Here is a 27,969-nt window from a genome sequence, read left to right as displayed (position 1 = left end):
TGTTGTGGGAGTTTACAAGAAACCTTTCTGTTTTGCATTTTTCTAACATCTACATTCGGGTCCCTTTCTATGTAGATTTGCAGTTAATTCACACCACCTTAATGTTTTCTCAACCCTGGAGCAAGATAGATTTCACTTCAGATTGAGGTATGAAGTGGAATCAAAAGCAACACCTTGCAGGTACATACTTAAGAATAAAAATACATTTAAGCATTCCACAGTTTTATTTAAAGAATAAAATCCTGCATCCTCAATATTTTAAGACAAAAACTAAAAAAAATACTAAGATTTCCTTTACATTTTAAAATAATTGTGTTCTTTTTTTGAAACCATCACAAAAAATAGAAACAAGTACAATTTTGTCATAAAAAAATGTAACTGTACACAGCAGAATATACCATTTATTGCAAACTGAACACCCCTGATACCTCAGAAACTATACACACAATTATTGCAATTCACCTAGATATGCAAAACTACTCCGACACAGATCATTCGTTCTCTTTACTGCTCTGAAATATGACAGCTGTTAAATGAGTCCGGTTTGTTTCCCCACGCTACCCCTGTAATTACCCGGTGTCTGCAGCACAGCAACTGCCATCTTCAATGTGATGTCATGCCTTTAGCGCAGTCGATTTCGGTGGAGGTCAATTTATTTATATTTAAAATGTACAAAATCTCAGTAACTGTGGCACTTTTGTCCTCTCTGAACACAACAGAAGAAACAATATCCTCTTTGGAAGAGAGAGGGAGATGCATTTGACTAAACTGAAATGTTAAGATATCTTCTCTAAGTGACATGTTTTCCTTATTTAATAGGGAGCTCATTAAAGAAACCAGAGTCCCTCTGAGTAACAAATGTACTCACTATCAATTCAGCAGAAACCGACTGCCATTATGGTATAACAATGCCATCAAACATAAGAAGCTAGACTATTCCTGCATCATGGACACCTGTAAATGCACTGGATACTTTAACAGAAACTCAGGTCTATAAAAGGGATTTCATTTGGAAAGATATGTTTCATTCTAAAGCCTTTGGACTATTCAATTATTTGTGTTTGACCTACACCTGGGACAAATGAATGTTTGATGTGCAATGTCTTCAAAAACAGATTTTCCATGCATTTTCTTTCTTTTGCTGCATATTGCATTAATAACAGTATAAATGCCACTTTAATGACATTCCATATTTCCTGGGTCTGACAAGAGGGTAAACGACAATGTAGCCCAAGTCTCAGGAGGATACTGAATCCGCATTAGGGCGGGTATATATACACCACCTCAGTGGGGTGTATACCACATTCCACCCCAGTAAATAATGCAGTGCTCACTACGGCCCCGGGTGAAAATGTAATGCAATCAAAAGCTAATTAAATGCACGTACATGACACAGAGTATCAAAAATCTGAAGCTCAATTAGAGTAGTTTGAGACAGTACCATGTCTTGAAAGTACATTCCGTTAGGTTACAGAACCCAAACCAGCCATGATTTAAATGCTGCAAAGAGTGATCTCTTATCACTCAGTAAACATTTAATCCACCAAAAGGTCCATGACAGCAGATTTGCCATCTGCAATGACAATAACATTAATAAATAAGATGAGAAATGTAGTCTTTCACAAACCCTTGTCTAACAAAATCTCCAAGTCAAACCTATTCACACAAACCAACATAATTGGAATGAGTAAATAACAATAGGGTACCCAGCCCCTCTTTAAAACGTCTAGGTTAAAAACTCTTTTTAATAGTAAAAAAAAAAAAAAAAAAAAAAACTGTCAGTTATTGTTTGTTCAGTAACCATCACCCCACAATAGACTCTGCACTAGTTTAAATTGATCATGTCAAATAAGGTATTATGAAATCACACCCTCTACTGTCCAAGCCATTTCCAGCATACATAAGACCAAAAACAACAGACCCTTATGGGTTAAAAAAATCACAGTTACGATTAGTTCAAATTAAGCATGACACACAAAAAAGAACAAGTTACCATTGATGATTCAAATCTGCCCCTCGTTGTAACCAGTACGCAGCAAAATAACAGTCATCCCATCCCAGTTGCACCATGGAGCAATCTACTTAGTATCAATTGAACAAGCCTCACTCAAAATAACCATCAATGCACTTTCACTGACAGGAGGAGGAAACCAATAGGCCGGGGTATTCAACTCTTAACCTATGACGTCCGGAGCCAGCTGGTTTTCTGTCCTACCTTAATTACACTCACCTGGTGTCCCAGGTCTAAATCAGTCCCTGATTAGAGGGGAACAATGAAAGAAAAACCCAGTGGAACTGGCTTCGAGGTCCAGAGTTGAGTCTGAGGGCAATAGGCTAATCACTGTTAATACCAAGCAAGCAAGCAACCAACCAACCATCTTTCACTAGGTGCAACACTCAATTGAAGTAGCAACCCACAATCGAAAGCAAATGGGAAGCAGGAAGAGGAGAAGTCATTCATTTAAGTTAAAGGCTACCATTTCCTAAAGGCCAGTCAAAGTGTAAAAGCTACTACAATCAGGAATTAAGAAAACAAACAATGTTCCGAACATTGACATTTTCAAGTTATTATACCCCCATAAAAAGTTATATTGAAAGCAGGATTCAGATAAACTAGGTGTCACGTGATTGATAATGAGTAAGCTTCATGTGTCACAATGAGCAAAAAGCAACTACATATAAGTAAGGCAGCTTGTTTTAACCAGATTTGCTAGCACAAGTGCTTGTCCATGGTGCAATGTAGAGTCAAGCTGACTTTAAGCATGTAAAGCATTGAGAATACTCTTTACTTGTTAAGACTACAGGTTTCAGGCCATACAGAAGGCCTCTGGGCTAGATTAGCCTATGTATTCACTGGAAACAATGCAAAGGTTTATACGGGTCTGGGTCATATTAACTAGGCACCAAATGAAAGAAAAGGGACTGAAACAGGGAGGAACTACCTAACCATGTCCAATAAGAAGCTTGTGTTTCGTATTTCAGTTGCAAAAAGTTTTGCTTTGGTGTGCACTACTAAATACGACCCTGCGGTGTCTTAAAATGGTGCCGTACACATTTGATGCCGCCGTTAACTTGAGTTCCAAACCACTCGTCTTTGACAGTGGCATTTCAAATCCATGTTGTATAGCAGCTTATTCATGGTCATATCCTAAGACTGCACGACGACACAATGATTTACCAAAACCATTATGGGACCAAAAGGACCAATAACTTAAAATATGGTCACAACAACCAAGTGAAAGTCATCTTCTGTGCATGCCATTGTTGTTCTGTAAGCATTTCTCTTTCGTCGCTTGCACTCAAAAGCGCAAAACACTGACGTCATTATGATACGACTACAAAGTCTGGCGTCCCACACTTAAAAGCAGCATTGAGAAATCCATAGCCAGGCCAGTATAGGAATGCAGGAGTTCTGACATGGCCTGGCCAGTAGAGTGACAGTATAGGAATGTAGGGGTTCTGACCTGGCCAGGCCAGCATCTGTTCCAGTGTGTCTAGGCCTGTGAGGAGGAGGAGGAGAGGGAGGGAAGCTGTGTGGTTCTGATGTGTAGTAGGGAGAGTCTGAGGGCTCAGGGGGTTGTGATGTGCTGTGGAGTGTCGGCGTGAGGAAGGGTTACATTTGGTGGTGGTGGTGTTGTCTGTAGGAGCCCCCAAACAGTGCCAGAGGAAGGTGAATAATGGGTTGCGTCCCAAACAGCAGCCGATTCACCTTATACTACATTACCTTGACCGGGGCCCATAGGACTCGAGTCAAAAAGTAGTGCACTATGGAGGAAAGGGTGCCATTTGGGACACAGCCCTGGGGGTGTTTGGATGGGCAGCCGTCTGTGGACTCGCTCTCATGGGAGTAATGCAGCCAGCGTTGGCGTCAGTGGTGATGGTCTCTTTCCTCAGACAGAAGGACAGACAACTCCTGGGCCTGGCTTAGCAGAGCTCACAGTGGCATCAGCCGAGTGGTGTGGAACAGGAGTGGGTTCAGTTCCTCCGCATGGACAGCCCGATGGAGGGAGGGCTCCGAGGCACTCCGCTCGATTTTTGGCAACAGGTCCTGGACCTGCTCAATGCCTAACATGACCTGGGGCGAAACAAAACGAACATTATATAAGTGGGAAATGTACTCCTGCTCATAAACAGTAAAAACCAAGGAGGCCGACATACATAAAATAAGACAATAAGAGAACAGTAAATAAAGAGAGGAATGAGTAAAATACCCTCTTGTTGCTGACTGTGATAAACCAAGCACACAACAAATGCTTTGGCTGTGCTCTCTCTCACCTGTGGAAAGAGGGGCCTCTCATCACGTTTGAACTTCAGGCAGTCAATGATGAGCCTCTTCATGGACTTGGGTGAGCTACTGGACAGCAAACTGAGGTCTGGAGACAAGTAGCCACGCCCAACCATAAAGAGTATCTGAGAGAAAAGACAGGTTGGTAAACATGATACAGTACAGAAGTATCGTGTTTTTTATGCATGAGAGGTTTTAATGTGAATGATCTTACATGGCATGCATGTGAGCTGCACCCTTCAGATACACTACCGTTCAAAAGTTTGTGGTCACAAAGAAATGACCTTATTTTTAAAGAAAAGTACATGTTTTGTCCATTAAAATAACATAAAATTGATCCGAAAGTGTAGACATTTTAAATATTTTTTTATTTATTTCACCTTTATTTAAACAGGTAGGCTAGTTGAGAACAAGTTCTCATTTGCAACTGCGACCTGGCCAAGATAAGGCGTAGCAATTCGACACATACAACAGAGTTACACATGGAATAAACAAAACATACAGTCAATAATACAGTAGAAAAAATAAAAAAAGTATATACAGTGAGTGCAAATGAGGTAAGGAAATAAATAGGCCATAGTGGCAAAGTAATTACAATATAGCAATTAAACACGAATGGTAGATCGGCAGAAGATGAATGTGCAGGTAGAGATACTGGGGTGCAAAGGAGCAAAGTAGATAAATAAATATCAGTATGGGGATGAGGTAGGTAGATAGATGGGCTGTTTACAGATGGGCTATGTAAAGGTGCAGTGATCTATAAGCTGCTCTGACAGCTGGTGCTTAAAGCTAGTGAGGGAAATGTGAGTCTCCAGCTTCAGAGATTTTTGCAATTCGTTCCAGTCATGGGCAGCAGAGAACTGGAAGGAAAGACGACCAACGGAGGAATTGGCTTTGGGGGTGACCAGTGAGATACACCTGCTGGAGCGAGTGCTACGAGTGGGTGCTGCTATGGTGACCAGTGAGCTGAGATAAGGCGGGGCTTTACCTAGCAGAGACTTGTAGATCACCTGTAGCCAGTGGGTTTGGTGACGAGTATGAAGCGAGGGCCAACCAACAAGAGCGTACAGGTCGCAATGGTGGGTAGTGTATGGGGCTTTGGTGACAAAACGGATGGCACTGTGATAGACTGCATCCAATTTGTTGAGGAGAGTGGAGGCAATTTTATAGAGGACATCACCGAAGTCGAGGATCGGTAGGATGGTCAGTTTTACGAGGGTAGGTTTGGCAGCATTAATGAAGGATGCTTTATTGCGATATAGGTCGATTCTAGATTTAATTTTTGATTAGAGATGCTTAATGTGAGTCTGGAAGGAGAGTTTACAGTCTAACCAGACACCCAGGTATTTGTAGTTGTCCACGTATTCTAAGACGGTGCCATCCAGAGTAGTGATGCTGGATGGGCGAGCAGGTGCGGGCAGTGATCGATTGAAAAGCATGCATTTAGTTTTACTTGCGTTTCAGAGCAGGTGGAGGCCACAGAAGGAGAGTTGTATGGCATTGAAGCTCATCTGGAGGTTAGTTAACACAGTGTCCAAGGAGGGGCCAGAAGTATACAGAATGGTGTCATCTGCGTAGAGGTAGATCAGAGAATCACCAGCAGCATGAGCAACATCATTGAAGTATACAGAAAAGAGTCGGCCTGAGAATTGAACCCTGTGGCACACCCATAGAGACTGCCAGAGGTCCGGACAACAGGCCCTCCGATTTGACACACTGTACTCTGATAGAGAAGTAGTTGGTAAACCAGGCGAGGCAATCATTTGAGAAACCAAGGCTGTCGAGTCTGCCAATAAGAATGTTGTGATTGACAGAGTCGAAAGCCTTGGACAGGTCGATGAATACGGCTGCACAGTAATGTCTCTTATCGATGGTGGTTATGATGTCGTTTAGAACCTTGAGTGTGGCTGAGGTGCACCCATGACCAGCTCTGAAACCAGATTGCATAGCAGAGAAGGTATGGTCTGATTCGAAATGGTCAGTAATCTGTTTGTTAACTTGGCTTTTGAAGACGTTAGAAAGACAGGGTAGGATAGATAGGTCTGTAGCAGTTTGGGACTTGAGTGTCACCCGCTTTGAAGAGGGGGATGACCGCGGCAGCTTTCCAAACTTTGGGAATCACAGACGATACGAAAGAGGTTGAACAGGTTAGTAATAGGGGTTGCAACAATTTCAGCAGATAATTTAAGAAAGAGAGGGTCCAGATTGTCTAGCCCGGCTGATTTGTAGGGGTCCAGATTTTGCAGCTCTTTCAGAACATCAGCTATCTGAATTTGGGTAAAGGAGAAATGGTGGGGGCTTTGGCTGGTTGCTGTGGAGGGTGCCGGGCAGTTGACCGGGGTAGGTGTAGCCATGTGGAAAGCATGGCCAGCCGTAGAGAAATGCTTATTGAAATTCTCAATTATTGTGGATTTATCGGTGGTGACAGTGTTTCCTAGCCTCAGAGCATTGGGCAGCTGGGAGGAGGTGCTCTAAGTCTCCATGGACTTTACAGTGTCACAGAACTTTTTTGAGTTAGTACTACAGGATGCAAATTTCTGTTCGAAAAAGCTTGCCTTAGCTTTTCTAACTGCCTGTGTATATTTGTTCCTAACTTCCCTGAAAAGTTGCATATCACGAGGGCTATTCGATGCTAATGCAGAACGCCACAGGATTTTTTGTGCTGGTCAAGGGCAGACAGGTCTGGCGTGAACCAAGGACTATATCTATTCCTAGTTCTACATTTTTTGAGAGGGGCATGCTTATTTAAGATGGTGAGGAAGGCACTTTTAAAGAATAGCCAGGCATCATCTACTGACGGGATGAGGTCAATGTCATTCCAGGATACCCCGGCCAGGTCGATTAGAAAGGCCTGCTCGCAGAAGTGTTTCAGGGAGCGTTTGACAGTGATGAGGGGTGGTTGTTTGGTCGCAGACCCATTACGGATGCAGGCAATGAGGCAGTGATCGCTGAGATCTTGATTGAAAACAGCAGAGGTGTATTTGGAGGGTGAATTAGTTAGGATGACATCTATGAGGGTGCCCGTGTTTACTGATTTGGGGTTGTACCTGGTAGGTTCATTGATATTTTGTGTGAGATTGAGGGCATCAAGCTTAGTTTGTAGAATGGCCTGGATCTTAAGCATGTCCCAGTTTAGGTCACCTAGTAGCACGAGCTCAGAAGATAGATGGGGGGCAATCAATTCACATATGGTATCGAGGGCACAGCTGGGGGCAGAGGGAGGTCTATAGCAAGCGGCAACAGTGAGAGAATTGTTTCTGGAAAGGTGAATTTTTAGAAGTAGAAGCTCAAATTGTTTGGGTACAGACTTAGCCTGCAGAGTTCTTTATTACTATCTTTGCAGTAGATTGCAACACCGCCCCCCTTTGGCAGTTCTATCTTGGCGGAAAATGTTTTAGTTAGCAATGGAGATTTCAGGGTTTTTGGTGGTTTTCCAAAGCCAGGATTCAGACACGGCTAAGACATCTGGGTTGGCAGAGTGTGCTAAAGCAATGAGTGTAGGAATAGCAACACTGCAGAAACTATTACACTCAACGAGTAGGCTTCTAATGTTAACATGCATGAAACCAAGGCTTTTACGTTTACAGAAGTCAACAAATGAGAGCACCTGGGGGTGGGAGTGGAGCTAGGCACTGCAGGATCTGGATTAACCTCCACATCACCAGAGGAACAGAGGAGAAGTAAGATAAGGGTACGGCTAAAGACTATACAAACTGGCCGTCTAGCACGCTCAGAACAGAGTGTAAAAGGAGCAGGTTTCTGGGCACGATAGCATAGATTCAAGGCATAGTGTACAGGCAAAGGTAAGGTAGGATGTGAGTACATTGGATACATTGTTAACAGCTGATTTTGAATGGAATATTTACATAGGCGTACAGAGGCTCATTATCAGCAACCATCACTCCTGTGTTCGTTAATCCAAGTTTATCATTTAAAAAAAGAGAGCGAGAGTTGCACCCCTAATTGATCATTAGAAAACCTCTTGAACGTGCCGTCCTTTTCTCTGAATGACCTTCTTGATCCAAATCAGTCAGGTTTCTATGTTCAGCACAGCTGAAAACTGTTGTTCTGATTAAAAATTCTCGCTAGCAATAAAACTGGCCTTCTGTCTCCGGAGGCGCTATTCTCGCTCTCATCCTTAGATCACCTGAACCATCAGACTTACCACGCGCCTCACCACTTGTCCCCAGGGCTCTGTTCTTGGCCCTCTCCCTATTCTCGCACCACATGGTCAAAATGACCAGGTGGCGACCGCATCTCTGCACTCGTTGAGTATCTTGAGTATCAGCATTTGTGGGTTCGGTTACAGGCTCAAAATGGCCAGAAACAAAGACCCGATTAACCTGTAATCGAGCCCACAAATGCTGATGCTCCAGACACTCAACTAGTCTAAAGGAGGACAGATTTATTGCTTCATTAAATCGGCACAACAGTTTTCAGCTGTGCTAACATAATTGCAAAAGCTTTTTCTAATGAAAAAATGAGACTTAAAATGATAAAACTTGGATCAGCTAACACAACGTGCCATTGGAACACAGGAGTGATGGTTGCTGATAAATTTAGACATTCCATTCAAAATCAGCCATTTCCAGCTACAATAATCATTTTCAACATTAAGTGTCTACACTGTATTTCTGATCAATTGGATGCTATTTTAAAAAAGTGACACATTTTTGCTTTTCTTTCAAAAACAAGGACATTTCTACGTGACCCCAAACTTTTGAACGGTAGTGCATTTACTTAGAGTCAAACAGTTCCTATCCTCCTCTCAGCCATCAAGTGTTATATTTATGGTGGTTTGTAAACTTGTAATACTTACATATTTAATAATTTCATTGTAAAGTATGTGTGCTTGAAGCTGCAACTTGTAAAAAAGAAAAAAAAAACATTCTCACCTGGTCTCGGTTGTTAATCTGGGAATAAGGCAGAGTCCCCGACATCAGCTCAAACAGCACCACCCCGTAGCCGTACACGTCTGACTGGAACGTGTAAGGGTTGGCGTCCTGCATCCGGATCACCTCAGGAGCCTACAACAGAAACACACACACATCATTGAACAGCTGACGCAAGCAGATTGTTACATTTTCTAAAATGAAAATTCAGCTAGAAAAGGGACAACTGTTTCTTTTTCCAAAACAATATAAAATTACACAAGAGAAATGCTACCCGTTGAAAGTCTAGAACACTCACAAGACATTAAAAATCACATGGCTAAATGTAGATTGACAGTTGAGGTGAAATGACGCCAAACGCAATACCAGAGAGTGATATCTAGGTCGTACTCCCTAGACACCAAATGGAAGATAACGGACCGAAACAGGTAGTGACTACCTGAATGTTGCAAAACGTTTTCCATTGCAAAATGGCTTGCTACAGTGTGCTGAAATGAATATGACCCAGGAGTGCCAGTAACTTACCATCCACAGAATGGAGCCACTGGGCTGTTCTACCTGCTCAGAGCCACTCCATCGAGACTTCACCGTTGCCAGCCCAAAGTCCCCGATCTTCACAGTCCAGCCCTCATGGAGGAAGATGTCTGACAACAGAGCTCAGGAACATGGCAGCAAGTAGGTTGGTAGGTGTGTACATTTGGAAAAGCCAATCAATCACACATCTAAATAGACGTGAAATTGATAACATTCTACAAAGGTGACTTGGACACAAAATATCTCTCCGATGGGGCTGACAAACATTTGTCCATTTTATGTTGAAGCGTGACAAATACGAGAGTTAGATCAATTTGTTCTAATACATCTCCATGGATCTGCTAGAAAGCCTGATACAACACATTCTACTTAGCCTTTAAAAAAGGGGAAGAAGAGATGCTGTGACACAGTTTGAAGCCAAACAGGCTCACACCAAGCAACATAACACGCAACTCATGATGCATAGATTTCACAACTGCCACACAGTGACACACTATAAAAACATGAATATTAGTGGTTAGCACAGCTCTGAACTCAAAGAAACACAAAATAAAAGGGGTGTTTAAAAATACTTCTGTGGTTATTCTTCATTGGCTGCAAAGGCCTACACTAGGTAAAGGAAGCTCTGACAGAGCCTCACCACTGACAATATTCATAAAGCGTCGTAAGAGTATGACTGCTGATCTAGGATCAGGGCCTTCTTATCCATATAATGGTATTAATCTTCAGAGAGAAAAGCCCAGCTCAAGAAAGGATACTGTTTGATTTCAGGTCTCGATGAATTATATTCTTGGCATGAAGATAACTGAAAAAAATGAAGAAAAAAAGACTAATTTACAATTGAATATACCAAAGCAGTCACTTTTTTTTTTAAATAAAAAAATGACTACTTTTCAGGTGCGAATAAAAAGCACCACGTGACGAAATAAGACAGTCGAACCCAGCTCATGAGGCATGTATAAGTTATATTCAAGAATCCATTGCTACAAATCAAGGATTTAAAAGTTCAAAAATAGATGTACAAATTCCAGATTTCCCCTTTAATAACAGTGTGCAAAGAGCTGCAGCCTTACTCCATGCCCTGTGCTGTCTGCCTGGCCACGTCGATGCGACGCATGGTCTCAAACTTGGTCTCAGAGACGTGCAGATGGCGGTACAGGCTGCTGCCCTCACACCACTGTGTGATGATGGCAAAGTTAGGCTTAGTCATGAAGCCCATGAAAAGCAGAATGTTGACGTGGCGTGTCTTTCTGCGGGGGAGGGAACCCATCAGGGAGCAATATTAGTCACAAAACACTGCATAACGCTCCATATCACTCCTAAAACTGCATGTTTCCTCAATTCACCATGTTCTATCTATAACGTTTGAAAAATGTACATTCCGGCACAGCACAGTCATTGAGTAATGTACACACCGGTATACCAGGACCTGAGAAAAATAGCATTCATTAATTTGTCAATGTAACTAACAAGAAGAGAGCAGCTTCTCACCGTAGCACTTGCATTTCATTTTTAAAGGCTTGCAACTGCTCAGGTGTTGGCTCTGTCACTTTGAGGATCTTGATGGCCACGTCGCCGTGCCACTTGCCCTTGAAGACAGTCCCAAAGGAGCCTGCACCTATCCTTTTCTGGATGTTGACTTCTCGCGAGTGGACCTCCCAGTAGTAACTTGAGTCTCTATAGCCGCCACGGTGCTAAAACACAAACCTATACTCAACACTATATTCAACAACATCCCCATCACTAATTAACAGCAAACACAAAGGGTTCAGAGTCCCAGACATCACTTTCTAAAAAAAGGTGATGGCATCTCAAAAAAGATTGCAACAACCGTTGATGCCGTCACCTTTACATTTAAAAAAATATATAATAATATTGAATTTTTACCCCCTTTTTCTCCCCAATTTCGTAGTTACCAATTATTAGAAGTTACTATCTTGCCTCATTGCTACAACTCCCGTACGGGCTCGGGAGAGACGAAGGTCGAAAGTCATGCGTCCTCCGAAACACAAGCCTGGGCTCAAACCCAGAGTCTCTGGTGGCACAGCTAGCGCTGCGATGCAGTGCCCTAGACCACTGTGCCACCTGGGAGGCCACCTTTACATTTTTGGGACTTTCCTCAGATGAAAATCTCATTCCATAGAAGCCTTTTAGTACCGCTGGCATATCTCATTTCTACTTACCACTTTCTTTTTGTCGTCAGATGAGGAGGGCTTGCGCTCCTTGTGCTCTGAGGGGGATTTGGGGGGTCTCCGGCCAGGGGAGCCCAGGGAGGGCGGGCTGGTAGAGGGTTTGGGTGATGGTTCGGGAACTGTATATAATACAGTACCAAATGAGCAAGTTATTAAACACTTGCAAAGGGCGAATAATCTCAATAATAGTAATCTCAAGTAAATAAATAAATCTGATCATTTTAAAATCTCACCCATTGTATTGTTTTGTAATTTTAACGCATCCTAAAAAGAGAACAAAAACACTTAGCATAACCACTAAGGTCCAATATCATTTAAACATTGACTCAGATCGATGCCCGCTATAGGTGTGATGTATGTCATTGTAGGGGATGAGAAATAAGCTGTAATGTAATAAATGGACTGCTGACATTGCATATTAAATCCTGGCGTGTAATACCAGACCCTGCATTGTGGGTGTGACTGTCTCACCTCTATGATGCTGACACCGGCAGGGCCTACGGTGCTGACCATGTGGACATTGGGGGTGGAGGTGGACCGATGCCTCTGTAGAGACTGACCATCTCCACCTGGCAGAGGAAACCGGAAGGCCGAGGTTGGGGACAGTAGTCCGTGCCTATATGAAAACATAGGAGCACAACAGTACAGGTTAAGGTTAATTTTTGAAGAGTTACCGTTCTCCATTGGAGGGGGCACCAATACCATATGGTTTCTAGACTGGGACTTGCATCCCACATGGCACCCTATTCCCTTTATAGCACACTACTACTGACCAAGGAATAGGGTACAATTTGGGATGCATTTGATGGTTCAGATCCACTTACCCAGAAGGATCTGGGGTTAAGGCTATGTCGCTCTGGGATATGGAGTTGTCTGGCAACAGGATGGATATCTGAGGGTACTCATCTGGGCAAGGATTAGGTGTGCACCTGGAAACAAGGTACAGTACATACACAAGAGGCTAAACCAGGGGTAAGGAGCACTGTTCCAGTCACACAATGCTAACAGTACAACAAATATGAAGTGACATGAGTGACCTTGTGAGGTTGAATTCAAGACTTTAAAAAAATACATTAATGCCACTTGGAATTCAATTTAATGCCAATTCTGAGGTCTGCATGCAACACACATGCTAATATTCCCCTCCAGAAATGAGCCCATATTGACAAAAAAGTCATTTTTAGGGCTATAGCCTACATGGCTCATTATCAGGCAGGTGTGCTTTCTTAGCAATGAGCCTGACAGATGAAGTAGCATAGTGGCTACTGGCTAGGCTATATATGGCTGAAGCGCGGGGTTGCCCATCTGCATTGGTTTAGGCTACCCTGGTGGGCTAATCATTAGCGAGATCACAAACTAAGTTAAGAATTTTGGCTTCGATGTCAATACTAGCTTAGTATAATGATACTCAATACCATAACTGTGGGGAAAAAAAGGCTTTAAAGTCAGATATACAGCACTGTTACTGTATAAAACATATGTGCTCTCCATCTTTAGAGCTTGGCCACAGGGTATGCAGACTTTTGATCACACTTGGACCCGCTTAACAAGGTCCTGTTCAGCAGTGGATTTGTAGAATCTTGTGTGTTATAGTGGGCTGGAAGAAAAGTCCACACACAGTAGCTCTCCCGGAGGTATTATTCTATAACATTAGAACATAAGCCTAAATCCAAAAAGTCAAATAAAAAAATAACCTTGTTCAGTGAATCATGTATCAAATGCCTATACTTTGAGGTAAGGTAGCTAAGCAGGATGGCTCTAGTCATACCTTTTCCAGTGCCAAGTAAGACCTGGAAGAAGTTAGATGAAATAGCTAACATGCTCAGGGAATACATGATGGCTATTCAAAATAATCAGATATATTTTCAGTTCTTTAGAGATTCATTTGCCTGCATGTGTTTATATATATTGTTCTAGGCTATATCCTATGCTACATAATTTACAACCTGAGGAAGTGGGAACTCAAAACACATGGTGTATTCGGTGCATGTGACAAATACAATTTGATTTGCTTTCATTGCAGGAAGCAGGCTAACGCACATTACTGTTTTCCAAAAATGGTTTTAGAACCCATAAATCACCAGTAGCCTAATCTCCGACATAAGAAAAAATTGCATTGGTAAGAGGAGGGTTTATCATCCCAGCTTTAGTTAAAAGTTGTCTATCAAACTGTACAGTCGTGGCCAAAGGATTTGAGAATGACACAAATACTAATTTCCACAAAGTTTGCTACTTCAGTGTCTTTAGATAGTATTCCATAGTAACATCATACAAAACTGAAGTATAATTACAAGCATTTCATACGTGTCAAAGGCTTTTATTGACAATTATATGAAGTTGATGCAGTGTCAATATTTGCAGTGTTGGCCCTTCTTTTTCAAGACCTCTGCAATCCGCCCTGGCATGCTGTCAATTAACTTCTGGGCCACATACTGACTGATGGCAGCCCATTCTTGCATAAACAATGCTTGGAGTTTTGTCAGAATTTGTGGGTTTTTGTTCGTCCATCCACCTCTTGATAATTGACCACAAGTTCTCAATGGGATTAAGGTCTGGGGAGTTTCCTGGCCATGGACCCAAAATATCGATGTTTTGTTCCTTGAGCCACTTCGTTATCACTTTTGCCTTATGGAAAGGTGCTCCATCATGCTAAAAAGGGATTGTTCGTCACCAAACTGTTCCTAGATGGTTGGGAGAAGTTGCTCTCGGAGGATGTGTTGGTACCATTCTTTATTCATGGCTATGTTCTTGGGTAAAATTGTGAGTGAGCCCACTCCCTTGGCTGAGAAGTAACCCCACACATGAATGGTCTCAGGATGCTTTACTGTTGGCATGACACAGGACTGACGGTAGCGCTCACCTGGTCTTCTCCGGACAAGCTTTTTTTACAGATTGCCCAAACAATCGGAAAGGGGATTCAGAGAAAATAACTTTACCCCAGTCCTCAGCAGTGCAATCCCTGTACCTTTAGCAGAACATCAGTCTGTCCCTGATATTTTTCCTGGAGAGATGTGGCTTCTTTGCTGCCCTTCTTGACACCAAGGCCATCCACCAAAAGTCTTCGCCTCACTGTGCATGCAGATGCAATCACACCTGCCTGCTGCCATTGCTGAGCAAGCTCTGTACTGGCGGTGCCACAATCGTGCAACTGAATCAACTTTAGGAGATGGTCCTGGCGCTTGCTGGACTTTGTTGGGCGCCCTGAAGCATTCTTCACAACAATTGAACCGCTCTCCTTGAAGTTCTTGACGATCCGATTAATGGTTGATTTAGGTGCAATCTTACTGGCAGCAATATCCTTGCCTGTGAAGCCCTTTTTGTGCAAAGCAATTATGACAGCACGTGTTTCCTTGCAGGTAACCATGATTGACAGAGAAAGAACAATGATTCCAAACACCACCCTCCTTTTGAAGCTTCCAGTCTGTTATTCGAACTCAAATCAGCATGAGAGATCTCCAGCCTTGTCCTCGTCAACACTCACACCTGTGTTTACAAGAGAATCACTGACATGTCAGCTGGTCCTTTTGTGGCAGAGCTGAAATGGAGTGGACATGTTTATTTTGGATTCAGATTCATTTGCATGGCAAAGAGGGACTTTGCAATTAATTGCGTTTCATCTGATCACTCTTCATAACATTCTGGAGTATATGCAAATTTCCATCATACAAACTGAGACAGCAGACTGAAAATTAATATTTGTGCCATTCTCAACTTTTGCCCATGACTGTATAGGCTACCTTGCTCTGCTCTGGCAACAGCCCGACTCACACGTGACGTGCACACACACAGGCACACATGTGGATAGCTCTTGAACATCTTGAAATTGCACTTACAGTATTTGATGATTTATTTTGTTTATTTTTCGTGGTGGCAACAATTAAGCAGAAGCACAATATAACGGAAACACTGTAATCGTCTCCTTCGCATTTTTTAAAGACCATTGACAATGGGATTGAAGACAAGAATTAAGACCTCGAAATCAGATAAATGAATATTAGACTTCTTAAGAACCCATGGACACCCAAACAAAATTAATCAAGAACATTGTAGGATTTTAAACCTTATCACAATGTACTGGAGACTGACCACAAAATTGACTCATACAATCTAGGACAGTATCCCTGTTCCGTCTCTATGTCCTCGACAGACTCACCGTTTTGTTATAGTGTCCATGTCCACACACACAGTGGGGACCTTGCTGCTGCAGTGCTGGTGAAACTTGTAGCCGCATGTCTGACATCTGAAGCCATTGAACAGAAACTTGTGACAGAAGTCACAATAGGCCAACTTAAAGAAGGTTTTTCGTACCTGGAATACAAATGACTTTAAATAGGTTGTGTATTTTTCAGACATTTCAATTGAAACGGTAGGGCAGTGTTTAAGAAGGAAAGTGAGGCGAGGGTTTGTGACAAAGTAGTGATAGGTCCAGTATTCCAACAAGCACATTCATTAAACGTGGTGGTGGTAACCACTACTGGAAAAATAGGTGTTGCCATACAATACACGAATGCAGAGTGAAACAATTACAAGAGCTACTTACAAAGTTATGCATGGTGAGGGGGACATCATCCAACACCTCCACCAGAAGCTCTTCTCCTACCAGCGGGGTGATGTCAGTGTTCCAATCAGTTAGTCTCTTGCGACTGCAGGAGGGGGTGGTGGACAAAAAGACAAAGGAAATGGGAGAACAAAACTGAATCAGAAAACTGTATTGCCATGAAAGACAAAGCAGCTAAAAATGTATTCTGGGGTTGTACATCGAAAGTTAAGAAATATTGTTTGAGCAACAATATATATAAAAATTGTGTTATAAATCAGGTTAAAGGGGGAGTGACCCAAATGGAATCAAATCAGTCTGCCAGTTTAGTTAACTGTTCATAAAGTATGACACTGACAAGATGTCCAAGTCCCAAATAGCACCCTGTTCCTTATATAGCGCATTACTTTTGACCTGAGCCATATGGGCTACGACAGACACTTACCCTTCTAGGAGTCGAAACACAGCGCAACAGTCCTGGCTCAGGCCCCTTACTTTAAGGGCTTTATCCAAACTGTCATAAACGGTCTGCCCAGGGCGAACATTCACCTGCAGACACAAATAGATGTTTGAACAAAATAGGAGGTATATGAAAGCTAGTTTAGCAATGACAACTAGGGTGTGAATGATAAAATACAACACTAAAAACCATTTAGAGGTGAGAAATCTTGTAAGTCACGTAGACAGTTGGTTGTTATGCAACAAAACCGACGCGTGCGCAACTATGGGTCTAAACAGACCGGGTTGGCTTAGATTGTTGGCATGGATATTTTGTCTCCAATGTTTATTGAAAACAAATACATTTGCACAATGAGCACATATAGATACATATTGTCATGACGTTGGCCTGGGGGTAGGTTTATGACAATCATAAATACCTCTTCCCCGCCCTTTCCTCTCTCTATCCTACTGAGGTTACATTTGCAAAACCCTCAGTTAACAGAGATTCTGGGAACATCAGAAGGTGGGTGGGGGGGGGAATTAACTATATTATGGTAATCCGACCAATTGAACATACTTAATGAATGTCAGTTCGGTTGTCATCCGAGACATTCTCATCAATGATAAGATGACAAACTCTACAGTGGAAAGTCTACACATCAGAGTTATCGGATTCACATCGATGGGATGAAACGTGATTTTAGCTTCTAAAATGTGAGATTTGGGTTTTCATAAGGTAGGGCTCTGCTCAATCAGTGGCCCGCCCCTGTGAAGGGACATGGGCTATAAAACTTTTCAAACATGCCCTCCTCTCCCTTCCGATATAAGCCCTTGACGACAATATAACCTCCTGTTCCGAGGATGACGGTCCGATGTCAGAATGGTTCAGATAATATCTACAGAACGAAGCCAACATCAGCGTGAGCTTTGGTTGCGAATGGTATAAACTTTGAACTCTTATTCACTACAGAAGTGATACTTCCTAGCCGTTGAGTTAGCAACAGCCGCTGCAAACGAGGATTAGGAAGGAACAGACAGAGTATCCTGTCTATCCCACAACGGCGTTACTACAACGTATCCAACCAGAGACATTCTTCAAAGGACAAAGGACTCGGTTGGACAACACGGCCTTCCATCTACCACCAACCTACCAAAGCGCAGCTCAGTAAAAATTTATTGCATTTTCCTGTTCCAAATGGGCAGTAATTTAGAATGCATAAGATACTGTATTTACGATAGCACAGCTTCGCCCTTTGTTCCATAGTCTTCCCGCTCTTTCGCTCAAACCCAGCCCCTTTTCTTTTGTGTAACAAGCTGTCATATCTGTTCCGCCTGCCAGGGACATTTTCATTTATGACGTAACTTGTAATCAAGTTATGATTTAATTATGTGTATGTGTAATTCTGTGTGATTAGTTCGGTATTTAGTAAATAAATAATTAAACCCAATTTTGTATTGCTGATTCAACTTGTTAGCCAGGGTTTGTGCGGATAACCAAGAAATTAAAAAACTTTCAGATGAGACTGAATTAAGATGACGATTAATATTAACTGCTATTGATGTAAAATATTACTAGGTCTGTAAGAGTTTATTCGGGAGATAACAGCTCTATAAATATTATTTTGTGGTGCCCGACTTAATTACATTTACATGATTAGCTGAATCAGGTAATGATTATTTTATAGAATAGCATGTCATATCACTTAATCTGGCATAGCCAAAGACATGACAATATATACACATATGCATATACATACATATATATACACATAGAGATCGACTGATTAATTAGGGCCGATTTCAAGTTTTCATAACAATCGGAAATCGGTACTTTTGGACACCATTTTTTTTACACCTTTATTTCAGTAGGCTAGTCAGTTAAGAACACATTCTTATTTTTTTATTTTTTTTTATTTTACCCCCTTCTTTCTCCCCAATTTCGTGGTATCTTGTCTCATCGCTACAGCTCCCGTACGGGCTCGGGAGAGACGAAGGTTGAAAGTCATGCGTCCTCCGATACACAACCCAACCAAGACGCACTGCTTCTTAACACAACGTGCATCCAACCCGGAAGCCAGCCACACCAATTGGTTGGAGGAAACACCGTGCACCTGGCAACCTTGGTTAGCGTGCACTGCTCCCGGCCCGCCACAGGAGTCGCTGGTGCGCGATGAGATAAGGATATCCCTTCCGGCCAAACCCTCCCTAATCCGGACGACGCTAGGCCAATTGTGCGTCGCCCCACCGACCTCCCGGTCGCAGCCGGTTATGACAGAGACAGCTGGCGCTGCAGTACAGCGCCCTTAACCACTGCGCCACCAGGGAGGCCCTCACGTTCTTATTTTCACTGACGGCCTAGGAACGGTGGGTTAACTGCCTTGTTCAGGGGCAGAACGACAGATTTTACATTGTCAGCTCGGGGATTCAATCTTGCAACCTTACAGTTAACTAGTCCAAATTTCTAACCACCTGCCTCTCATTGCACTCCACGAGGAGCCTGCCTGTTACATGAATGCAGTAAGCCAAGGTAAGTTGCTAGCAAGCATTAAACTTATCTTATAAAAAACAATCAATCATAATCACTAGTTAACTACACATGGTTGATGATATTACTAGTTTATCTAGCGTGTCCTGCGTTGCATATAATCGATGCGGTGCGCATTCGAGAAAAAGGACTGTTGTTGCTTCGTGTACCTAACCATAAATATCAATGCCTTTCTTAAAATCAATACACAAGTATATATTTTTAAACCTGCATATTTAATTAATATTGCCTGCGAACATGAATTTATTTTACCTAGGTAAATTGTGTCACTTCTCTTGCAACAGAGTCAGGGTATATACAGCAGTTTGGGCCACCTGGCTCATTGCAAACTGTATGAAGTCTACTTCTTCCTAACAAAAACAGCCAACTTCGCCAAACTGGGGATGATTTAACAAAAGCGTATTCGTGACAAAAACACAATCGTTGCACGACTGTACCCAACCATTAACACCAATGCCTTTCTTAAAATCAATACACAGAAGTATATATTTTTAAACCTGCATATTTAGCTAAAAGAAATCCACGTTAGCAGGCAATATTAACCAGGTAAAATTGTGTTACTTCTCTTGCGTTCATTGCACGCAGAATCAGGGTATATGCAACAGTTGGGGCTGCCTAATTTGCCAGAATTTTAAGTAATTATGACATAATATTGAAGGTTGTACAATGTAACAGCAATATTTAGACTTATAGATGCCACTCGTTAGATAAAATACGGAACTTCTCCGTATTTCACTGAAATAATAAACGTTATGTTTTCCAAATGATAGTTTCCAGATTTGACCATATTAATGACCAAAGGCTCGTATTTCTGTGTGTTATTATGTTATAATTAAGTCAATGATTTGATAGAGCAGTTTGACTGAGCAATGGTAGGCAGCAGCAGGCTCGTAAGAACTCATTCAAACAGCACTTTCGTGCATTTCACCGTACCATGCATCTCACCATACCTTCTCTGCTATGCAATCTGGTTTCAGAGCTGGTCATGGGTGCACCTCAGCCACGCTCAAGGTCCTAAATGATATCTTAACCGCCATCGATAAGAGACATTACTGTGCAGCCGTATTCATTGATCTGGCCAAGGCTTTCGACTCTGTCAATCACCACATCCTCATCGGCAGACTCGACAGCCTTGGTTTCTCAAATGATTGCCTCGCCTGGATCACCAACTACTTCTCTGATAGAGTTCAGTGTGTCAATGCCATACAACTCTCCTTCCGTGGCCTCCAATTGCTCTTAAATAGAAGTAAAACTAAATGCACGCTCTTCAACCGATCGCTGCCTGCACCTGCCCAACATCACTACTCTGGACAGCTCTGACTTAGAATACGTGGACAACTACAAATACCTAAGTGTCTGGTTAGACTAAACTCTCCTTCCAGACCCACATCAAACATCTCCAATCCAAAATTAAATCTAGAATTGGCTTCCTATTTCGCAAAAAAAAGCATCCTTCACTCATGCTGCCAAACATACCCTTGTAAAACTGACCATCCTACCAATCCTCGATTTTGGCGATGTCATTTACAAAAAAGCCTCCAATACCCTACTCAACAAATTGGATGCTGTCTATCACAGTGCAATCCGTTTTGTCACCAAAGCCCCATATACTACCCACCATTGCGCCCTGTACGCTCTCGTTGGCTGGCCCTCACGTCATACTCGTTGGCTGGCCCTCGCGTCATACTCGTTGGCTGGCCCTCGCGTCATACTCGTCGCCAAACCCACTGGCTCCATGTCATCTACAAGACCCTGCTAGGTAAAGTCCACCCTTATCTCAGCTCGCTGGTCACTATAGCATCACCCACCTGTAACACGCGCTCCAGCAGGTATATCTCTCTGGTCACCCCCAAAACCAATTATTTATTTGGCCGCCTCTCCTTCCAGTTCTCTGCTGCCAATGACTGGAACAAACTACAAAAATCTCTGAAACTGGAAACACTTACCTCCCTCACTAGCTTTAAGCACCAACTGTCAGAGCAGCTCACAGATTACTGCACCTGTATATAGCCCACCTATAATTTAGCCCTAACAACTACCTATTTCCCTACTGTATTTATTCATTTTATTTTGCTCCTTTGCACCCCATTATTTATATTTCTACTTTGCACATTCATCCACTGCAAATCTACCATTCCTGTGTTTTACTTTACCTTTTTTTTTGCCTTTACCTCCCTTATCTCACCACATTTGCTCACATCGTATAGACTTGTTTATAGACTTGTTTATACTGCATGTTTGTTTTACTCCATGTGGAACTGTGTCGTTGTGTGTCAAACTGCTTTGCTTCATCTTGGCCAGGTCGCAATTGAAAATGAGAACTTGTTCTCAACTTGCCTACCTGGTTAAATAAAGGTGAAATAAAAATAAATAAAAAGTCTATCAGCGCAGCCCCTTTGTAGCGCGATGAGCAAAGTACCTGCTCCACTTATTCATTGCTAGGGCTGTCTGGCCAGCATTATCTCCCTGTCCCCACTCATGCTGCACAGAAGTTAACACACTTGAATGACGCAACACAGTATTGTAAACATCGAAACGGTTCATAACTGTCGCAAAAAAATATATATACACAGGCTAAAACACATTTACAATCCAACAGGATACAGGTAGCTTCCAGCTTGAATTATAGGCTACCTTTCCTTGTTAGCTTACAACGGAATATCCCCCGCAAAGATAAACACATTCACTTCATTTTCTTTTGCCTCCCTTTGGTTTTTCACTAGATTCCATAGACACATTATGCCTGCAAATGACAATTAACGTCTTGAGACTGCGCACCGTTTTAGAAAAGATATTGCTTCTTCCATGCAAATGCTGTTAATCAGTACAATAAAAAGAATGTACTCTTGCCGTTGCCAATATAATAAGTCCTAAATAGAAGCGAGTGTTTGTCATCTGTAGCATAAAATGTTCAAATGTCATGATTGTGAATGCCCATCGCGGAGTCTGTCTGGATCAAGTGCCATTCTACAACTTTGGCTAATACATATTTTTTTTTGTGGTATTGAGCATCGTGATGCTAAACCTGGTAATGAAGTAAAAATTCTGGTATCGTGACACCATTTTATAGCCATTCAGCAAGCAAGATGATTGTTAGCTGTTTCTCTCCTTGTATATGCCTACTAGGTTTTTTTTATTGCTAGAAATAAGTTGAAATATATTGCTGTTCATTATCTATATATATAGGCTACTCGTTCAAGAGCTAGAGAGAAGGGGAATGAGATAGGCCAGTGGAGTAGCCAGCAGAGGTGTGAATTGCGCAAGAAAGGAACAGTGAAGACAGATGTGGAAGTTGGAAGTTAAAATATTATAGGTCTGCTAAAGTGAATCTTTGCGACCACCTGTGCTACAGGCAACCCAAAGAGGCAAAAAAATATACACACGTTCATCAATAAGTGGTTGCACAGATTTAGAGAAATCACCCACTCAAATTAAAATGTCAAAATAAACCACCCATTACTTCACAAAAATGTATCAATGGCTTATCATTAGGCTATGGACTGCTTGATAGCATGAGTTTCTATTGTCAATTTCATCTTCATAGCAGTCTCTCTATATCTCCACCTTAAACGTTTCTTCGTCAATTTAAAATGATAGGTTAATGCTAAATCAATGTAGCCTATAATGTAGACTAGTTTTGGATATCATACAGAAATTTGTCTTGCTATGAGAAAACAAAATTTGAATCTGTATTTTTCGTGATTAGGACGAAAACATCTCAGTTGGTGAGAAAAGGCCTTAAGACAGACAACACAGCTCATACGGTTATGCAAGTATATCAAAATGCAATTTGCAGAACGCACAAAACAAATATTAGACAGCAGGGACCTTAATCCAGGAGGGGATTGTCTCTGCTGCTGTTACAAAGAAGCTTGATCTTGCAAGCATGAGCCACTTACCTAATATTAGCAAAAACCCAGCTGGAGATAGGGTAGGTAAATAACTTAATAGTTATAAGACAAATATCTGTCAAACAGTAGTGAATTTCATACAAGTGTAACCTGATCACCTCACTTAAATTGTGCTGCAGGAGTGACTCACCTCACGAAGCTGCTGTTTTTGCTCATTGTGTTTCTTTGTAAACAAACATGTGAATCGCTCAAACAGCTGTTTTGGGAAACTAGTTCCAGTAAGCTTCATAATGAAACAATCTAACAGGCAAAATTATGAACATGATCTGCTTTATCTACACTACATGACCAGAAGTATGTGGACACCTGCTCATTCCAAAACCATGAACATTATTATGTAGTTGGTCTCCCCTTGCAGCTATAACAGCCTCCAATCTTCTGGGAAGGTTTTCCACTAGATGTTCTAAGATGGCTGAATGGAAGCAAGTCCCCGCAGCAACAAGACCATTAGTGTGGATGGGCACTAATGTTGGGCGATTAGGCCTGGCTCGCAGTCAGAGTTTCAATTAATCCCAAAGATGTTCAATTGGGTTGAGGTCAGGTTTCTGTGCAGGCCAGTCAAGTTCTTCCACACCAATCTTGACAAACCATTTATGTATGGACCTCACTTTGTGCATGGGGACAATGTCATTGTGCACGGGGGCATTGAAACAGGAAAGGGCCTTCCCCACACTATTGCCACAAAGTTGGAAGCACAGCATCATCTAGAAAGTCATTGTATGCTGTAGCGTTAAAATTTCCCTTCACTGGAACAAAGGGGCCTAGCCAAAACCATGAAAAACATCCCCAGACCATTATTCCTCCACCAAACTTTACAGCTGCCACTATGGATTTGGGCAGGTAGCGTTCTCCCGGGATCCGCCAAACCCAGATTCGTCCTTCAGACTGCCAAATGGTGAAGGGTGATTCATCACTCCAGAGAACGCATTTCCACTGCTCCAGAGACCAATGGTGGCGAGCTTTACACCATGCCAGCCGACGCTTGGCATTGCACATGGTGATCTTAGGCTTGTGTGCGGCTGCTCAGCCATGGAAATTAATTTCAAAAAGCTCTCGACTAACAGATTATTTTTACGCGCTACAGCACTCGGCGTCCCATTCTCTGAGCTTGTGTGGCCTACCACTTCCTGGCTGAGCTGTTGTTCCTAGACGTTTCCTCTTCACAATAACAGTCTTTCAGTTGCCCGGGGCAGCTCTAGCAGGGCAGACATTTGACGAACTGACTAGTTGGAAAAGTGGCATCCTATGATGGCGCCACGTTGAAAGTCACTGAGCTCTTCAGTATGGCCATTCTACTGCCAATGTTCATCTTTGGAGATTGCACGGCTGTGTGCTCAATTTTATACACCCGTCAGCAATGGGTGTGGCTGAAATAGCCGAATCCACTCATTTGAAGGGGTGTCCACATTCTTTTGCATATTTTGTGTATTACCAAGTGCACAAGTTTACTGCAGGTAATTATTTAAAACATACAAATGTATTTAAAAATGGTTTGAGTGCATTTCAAAATACCCCGGGATACTGTATATAAAGGTACACCGCCCAACCCGAATGGGTTTTCATGTTTGAGAGACAAGATAAGAAATTGGAACTGGGCCTTAGGCACCAGCTGGTGCACAACATTAACTGTCTGCTGCGTAGGGGTTGGGCCTAGTCATTAAAACACCGTGAAATATTACTGTTGAAAATATTTAAAATGTACTTTTATGCGAGGGCCCCAAGAGATTATTCTGAATGTCTTACCACGGTCCTCTGTTGATTGGGGAGGAAGACACGGATGGTGCCCCCACCTCGGGGCACATCCTCTGGACTTGTCTCTCCCGAGGAGGAGCAGGAGGAAGAGTTTGAGGACATAATGACAGGCAGGAAGAGCAAGGGAAGCAGCACTGAGATCCTTCAACAACAGGAGAACTTCATGCACTGGGGATCCGGGGGAGTGAGCCCTTACCTGGAACCTGAGACAAACAGTGCCACTAATTAGCAACAATCCATCTGACGCCAATGACCGAGTGAAACAAATGTGCCCATAATCATGATCTTAGATCGACAGAGTATGTTGCAACTAGCTAGGATGATACCACACTGGTGTGTGTACAGAACTGGTAAATAAACAGAAGAGGCCTCATTTTGACATTCCAAAATCCAGCTGCTCACAATAAAATCATTGACTGTTAGGTTTGCTTGCACCACACAAGTGAGCTGGTGTAAATTGTCAGACTCGAGCAAACGTTATTCTTATATGAAAATGACTATTTAACCAGCTATATAGTAGCTTTATAGGGAACTTTTCATAGCCTAGACATCTAGCTAACATTAGCTACACTATGTCTCGCTACACTTTTACTCTGAGCTGGAAACATTTCATGTGTATGCGAAATGGTATTAACCAGTAACGTTATTCTAAGAGCCCCGTTGGCTCATCATAGCCCAAAGTAATTAGCTATCTACAAATGCTATAGCTAGCAGAAGTCTGGCAAATAAAATAACTAGTTACGTATCCTAGTTTAGCATAGTGGGATTTGACTGCTTAGCAATATGACATTTCGAAAATTTGGAAGCCATGTTTGTCTCAGTTAACCACTTTAGATTACTATTCATTTACAATTATTTTTGATGAAATGACAATACCGCTTCGACGAGGCTAAATTATAAATAGTTTCTTAATTCCTGTCAGGTGTTTTTTCACGTTCGAGTGAGCGCTTTCATGAGGCGGAAAGGGATTAGTTAGCTAGATGGCAAGCTAGCTAGTAAAACCAGAGCTAACGTAGCGCGTTAGCTTGCTACATTTGCTGTCTGACATTATCAAGTAATGAAAAGCTTGTTTACGCATTAGCATAAGCAACTGTTTTATGCATAATGGGCAATTAAAGACCACTGCAAAACGAGTCAATCATAAACAAGAAATTGCATATTTGGTTTCGGAATAAAGTCTTACCTGAAGCAGCCATCTTGAATTCTCTCAATCTGAAGTAGAATCTGTCAAGTATTTCTGGGAAAGCGGAACACCTCCGTGATGCACGCTCTGTATTGGGCCATTCTCACATTTACACTCGCTCATTGGATGACAGAATCGATACATAAAGGGGGCGGGTGATTACAAGCAACAACAAAAAATGACATTGTATAAATTCATGTCACAGTATGCTACACAGAGAAATTACGTGAATGATTCAGGGTAACCATTGGTTACATCAGAATGTATAAAATTAAACTAAAAAAAGAAGTAGCAAAAAGCAAAACAGCTGCATACCATAAATGGAGTTAGGGCCTCAGTGTCAGTGGAGGCTCCTCAGAGGAGGAAGGGGAGGACCATCCTCCTCAGTGAATTACATTTTTTAAAATAGTGAAACATTTAAAAAGTTATCATTTTTAGATGCTATGCTAAATGTTTTCACGTCGCCAAATAATTGATTAAAACACACTGTTTTGCAATGACGGTCTACAGTAGCTTCAACAGCACTTTGTAGGGTAGCAGCATGGCGTAGCCGGAGAACAGCTAGCTTCCGTCCTCCTCTGGGTGCATTGACTTCAACCTAGGAGGCTCATGGTTCTCACCCCCTTCCATCACCCCATACAGAACCAATCAGTCGATATAATTGAGAACAATCATCAGAAAATTACATTTACATTTAAGTCATTTAGCAGTCGCTCTTATCCAGAGTGACTTACAAATTGGTGCATTCACCTTATGACATCCAGTGGAACAGCCACTTTACAATAGTGCATCTAAATATTTTAAGGGGGGGGGTGAGAAGGATTACTTTATCCTATCCTAGGTATTCCTTAAAGAGGTGGGGTTTCAGGTGTCTCCGGAAGGTGGTGATTGACTCCGCTGTCCTGGCGTCGTGAGGGAGTTTGTTCCACCATTGGGGAGCCAGAGCAGCGAACAGTTTTGACTGGGCTGAGCGGGAACTGTACTTCCTCAGTGGTAGGGAGGCGAGCAGGCCAGAGGTGGATGAACGCAGTGCCCTTATTTGGGTGTAGGGCCTGATCAGAGCCTGGAGGTACTGAGGTGCCGTTCCCCTCACAGCTCCGTAGGCAAGCACCATGGTCTTGTAGTGGATGCGAGCTTCAACTGGAAGCCAGTGGAGAGAGCGGAGGAGCGGGGTGACGTGAGAGAACTTGGGAAGGTTGAACACTAGACGGGCTGCAGCGTTCTGGATGAGTTGTAGGGGTTTAATGGCACAGGCAGGGAGCCCAGCCAACAGCGAGTTGCAATAATCCAGACGGGAGATGACAAGTGCCTGGATTAGGACCTGCGCCGCTTCCTGTGTGAGGCAGGGTCGTACTCTGCGGATATTGTAGAGCATGAACCTACAGGAACGGGCCACCGCCTTGATGTTAGTTGAGAACGACAGGGTGTTGTCCAGGATCACGCCAAGGTTCTTAGCGCTCTGGGAGGAGGACACAATGGAGTTGTCAACCGTGATGGCGAGATCATGGAACGGGCAGTCCTTCCCCGGGAGGAAGAGCAGCTCCGTCTTGCCGAAGTTCAGCTTGAGGTGGTGATCCGTCATCCACACTGATATGTCTGCCAGACATGCAGAGATGCGATTCGCCACCTGGTCATCAGAAGGGGGAAAGGAGAAGATTAATTGTGTGTCGTCTGCATAGCAATGATAGGAGAGACCA

The 27,969-nt window shown here is 42.6% G+C and overlaps 1 protein-coding gene across 1 annotated transcript; it reads right to left on the bottom strand.

Moving 5' to 3' along the window:
- Window positions 1-205: 205 nt before the first annotated feature.
- Window positions 206-26,536, bottom strand: araf (A-Raf proto-oncogene, serine/threonine kinase). The gene is made up of 16 exons (XM_046346900.1): window positions 26,273-26,536; window positions 25,081-25,292; window positions 16,886-16,989; window positions 16,444-16,546; window positions 16,057-16,211; window positions 12,728-12,832; window positions 12,375-12,519; window positions 12,137-12,167; window positions 11,895-12,022; window positions 11,203-11,405; window positions 10,785-10,961; window positions 10,470-10,516; window positions 9,703-9,821; window positions 9,181-9,312; window positions 4,276-4,410; window positions 206-4,075 (listed from the first exon to the last, which is right to left on the bottom strand). Exons 2-16 carry the CDS (start codon window positions 25,189-25,191, stop codon window positions 3,935-3,937), a joined length of 1,836 nt encoding a protein of 611 aa, XP_046202856.1. The 5' UTR covers window positions 25,192-25,292; window positions 26,273-26,536; the 3' UTR covers window positions 206-3,934.
- Between the last annotated feature and the right edge of the window lie 1,433 nt (window positions 26,537-27,969).

The sequence above is a fragment of the Oncorhynchus gorbuscha genome, linkage group LG04 (genome assembly GCF_021184085.1).
Source record: "Oncorhynchus gorbuscha isolate QuinsamMale2020 ecotype Even-year linkage group LG04, OgorEven_v1.0, whole genome shotgun sequence".
Classification (NCBI taxonomy): Eukaryota; Metazoa; Chordata; class Actinopteri; order Salmoniformes; family Salmonidae; genus Oncorhynchus; species Oncorhynchus gorbuscha.
This window is presented reverse-complemented; position numbering and strand designations above follow the sequence as displayed.

Coding starts and splice junctions, on each gene's coding strand:
- araf (XM_046346900.1), bottom strand. CDS start 25,191: ATGTCCTCAAACTCTTCCTCCTGCTCCTCCTCGGGAGAGACAAGTCCA. Junction 10,962..11,202: donor AATGAAATGCAAGTGCTACG/GTGAGAAGCTGC, acceptor CCTCCCCCGCAG/AAAGACACGCCACGTCAACA. Junction 9,313..9,702: donor GTGGCTCCATTCTGTGGATG/GTAAGTTACTGG, acceptor TTTCTGTTGTAG/GCTCCTGAGGTGATCCGGAT.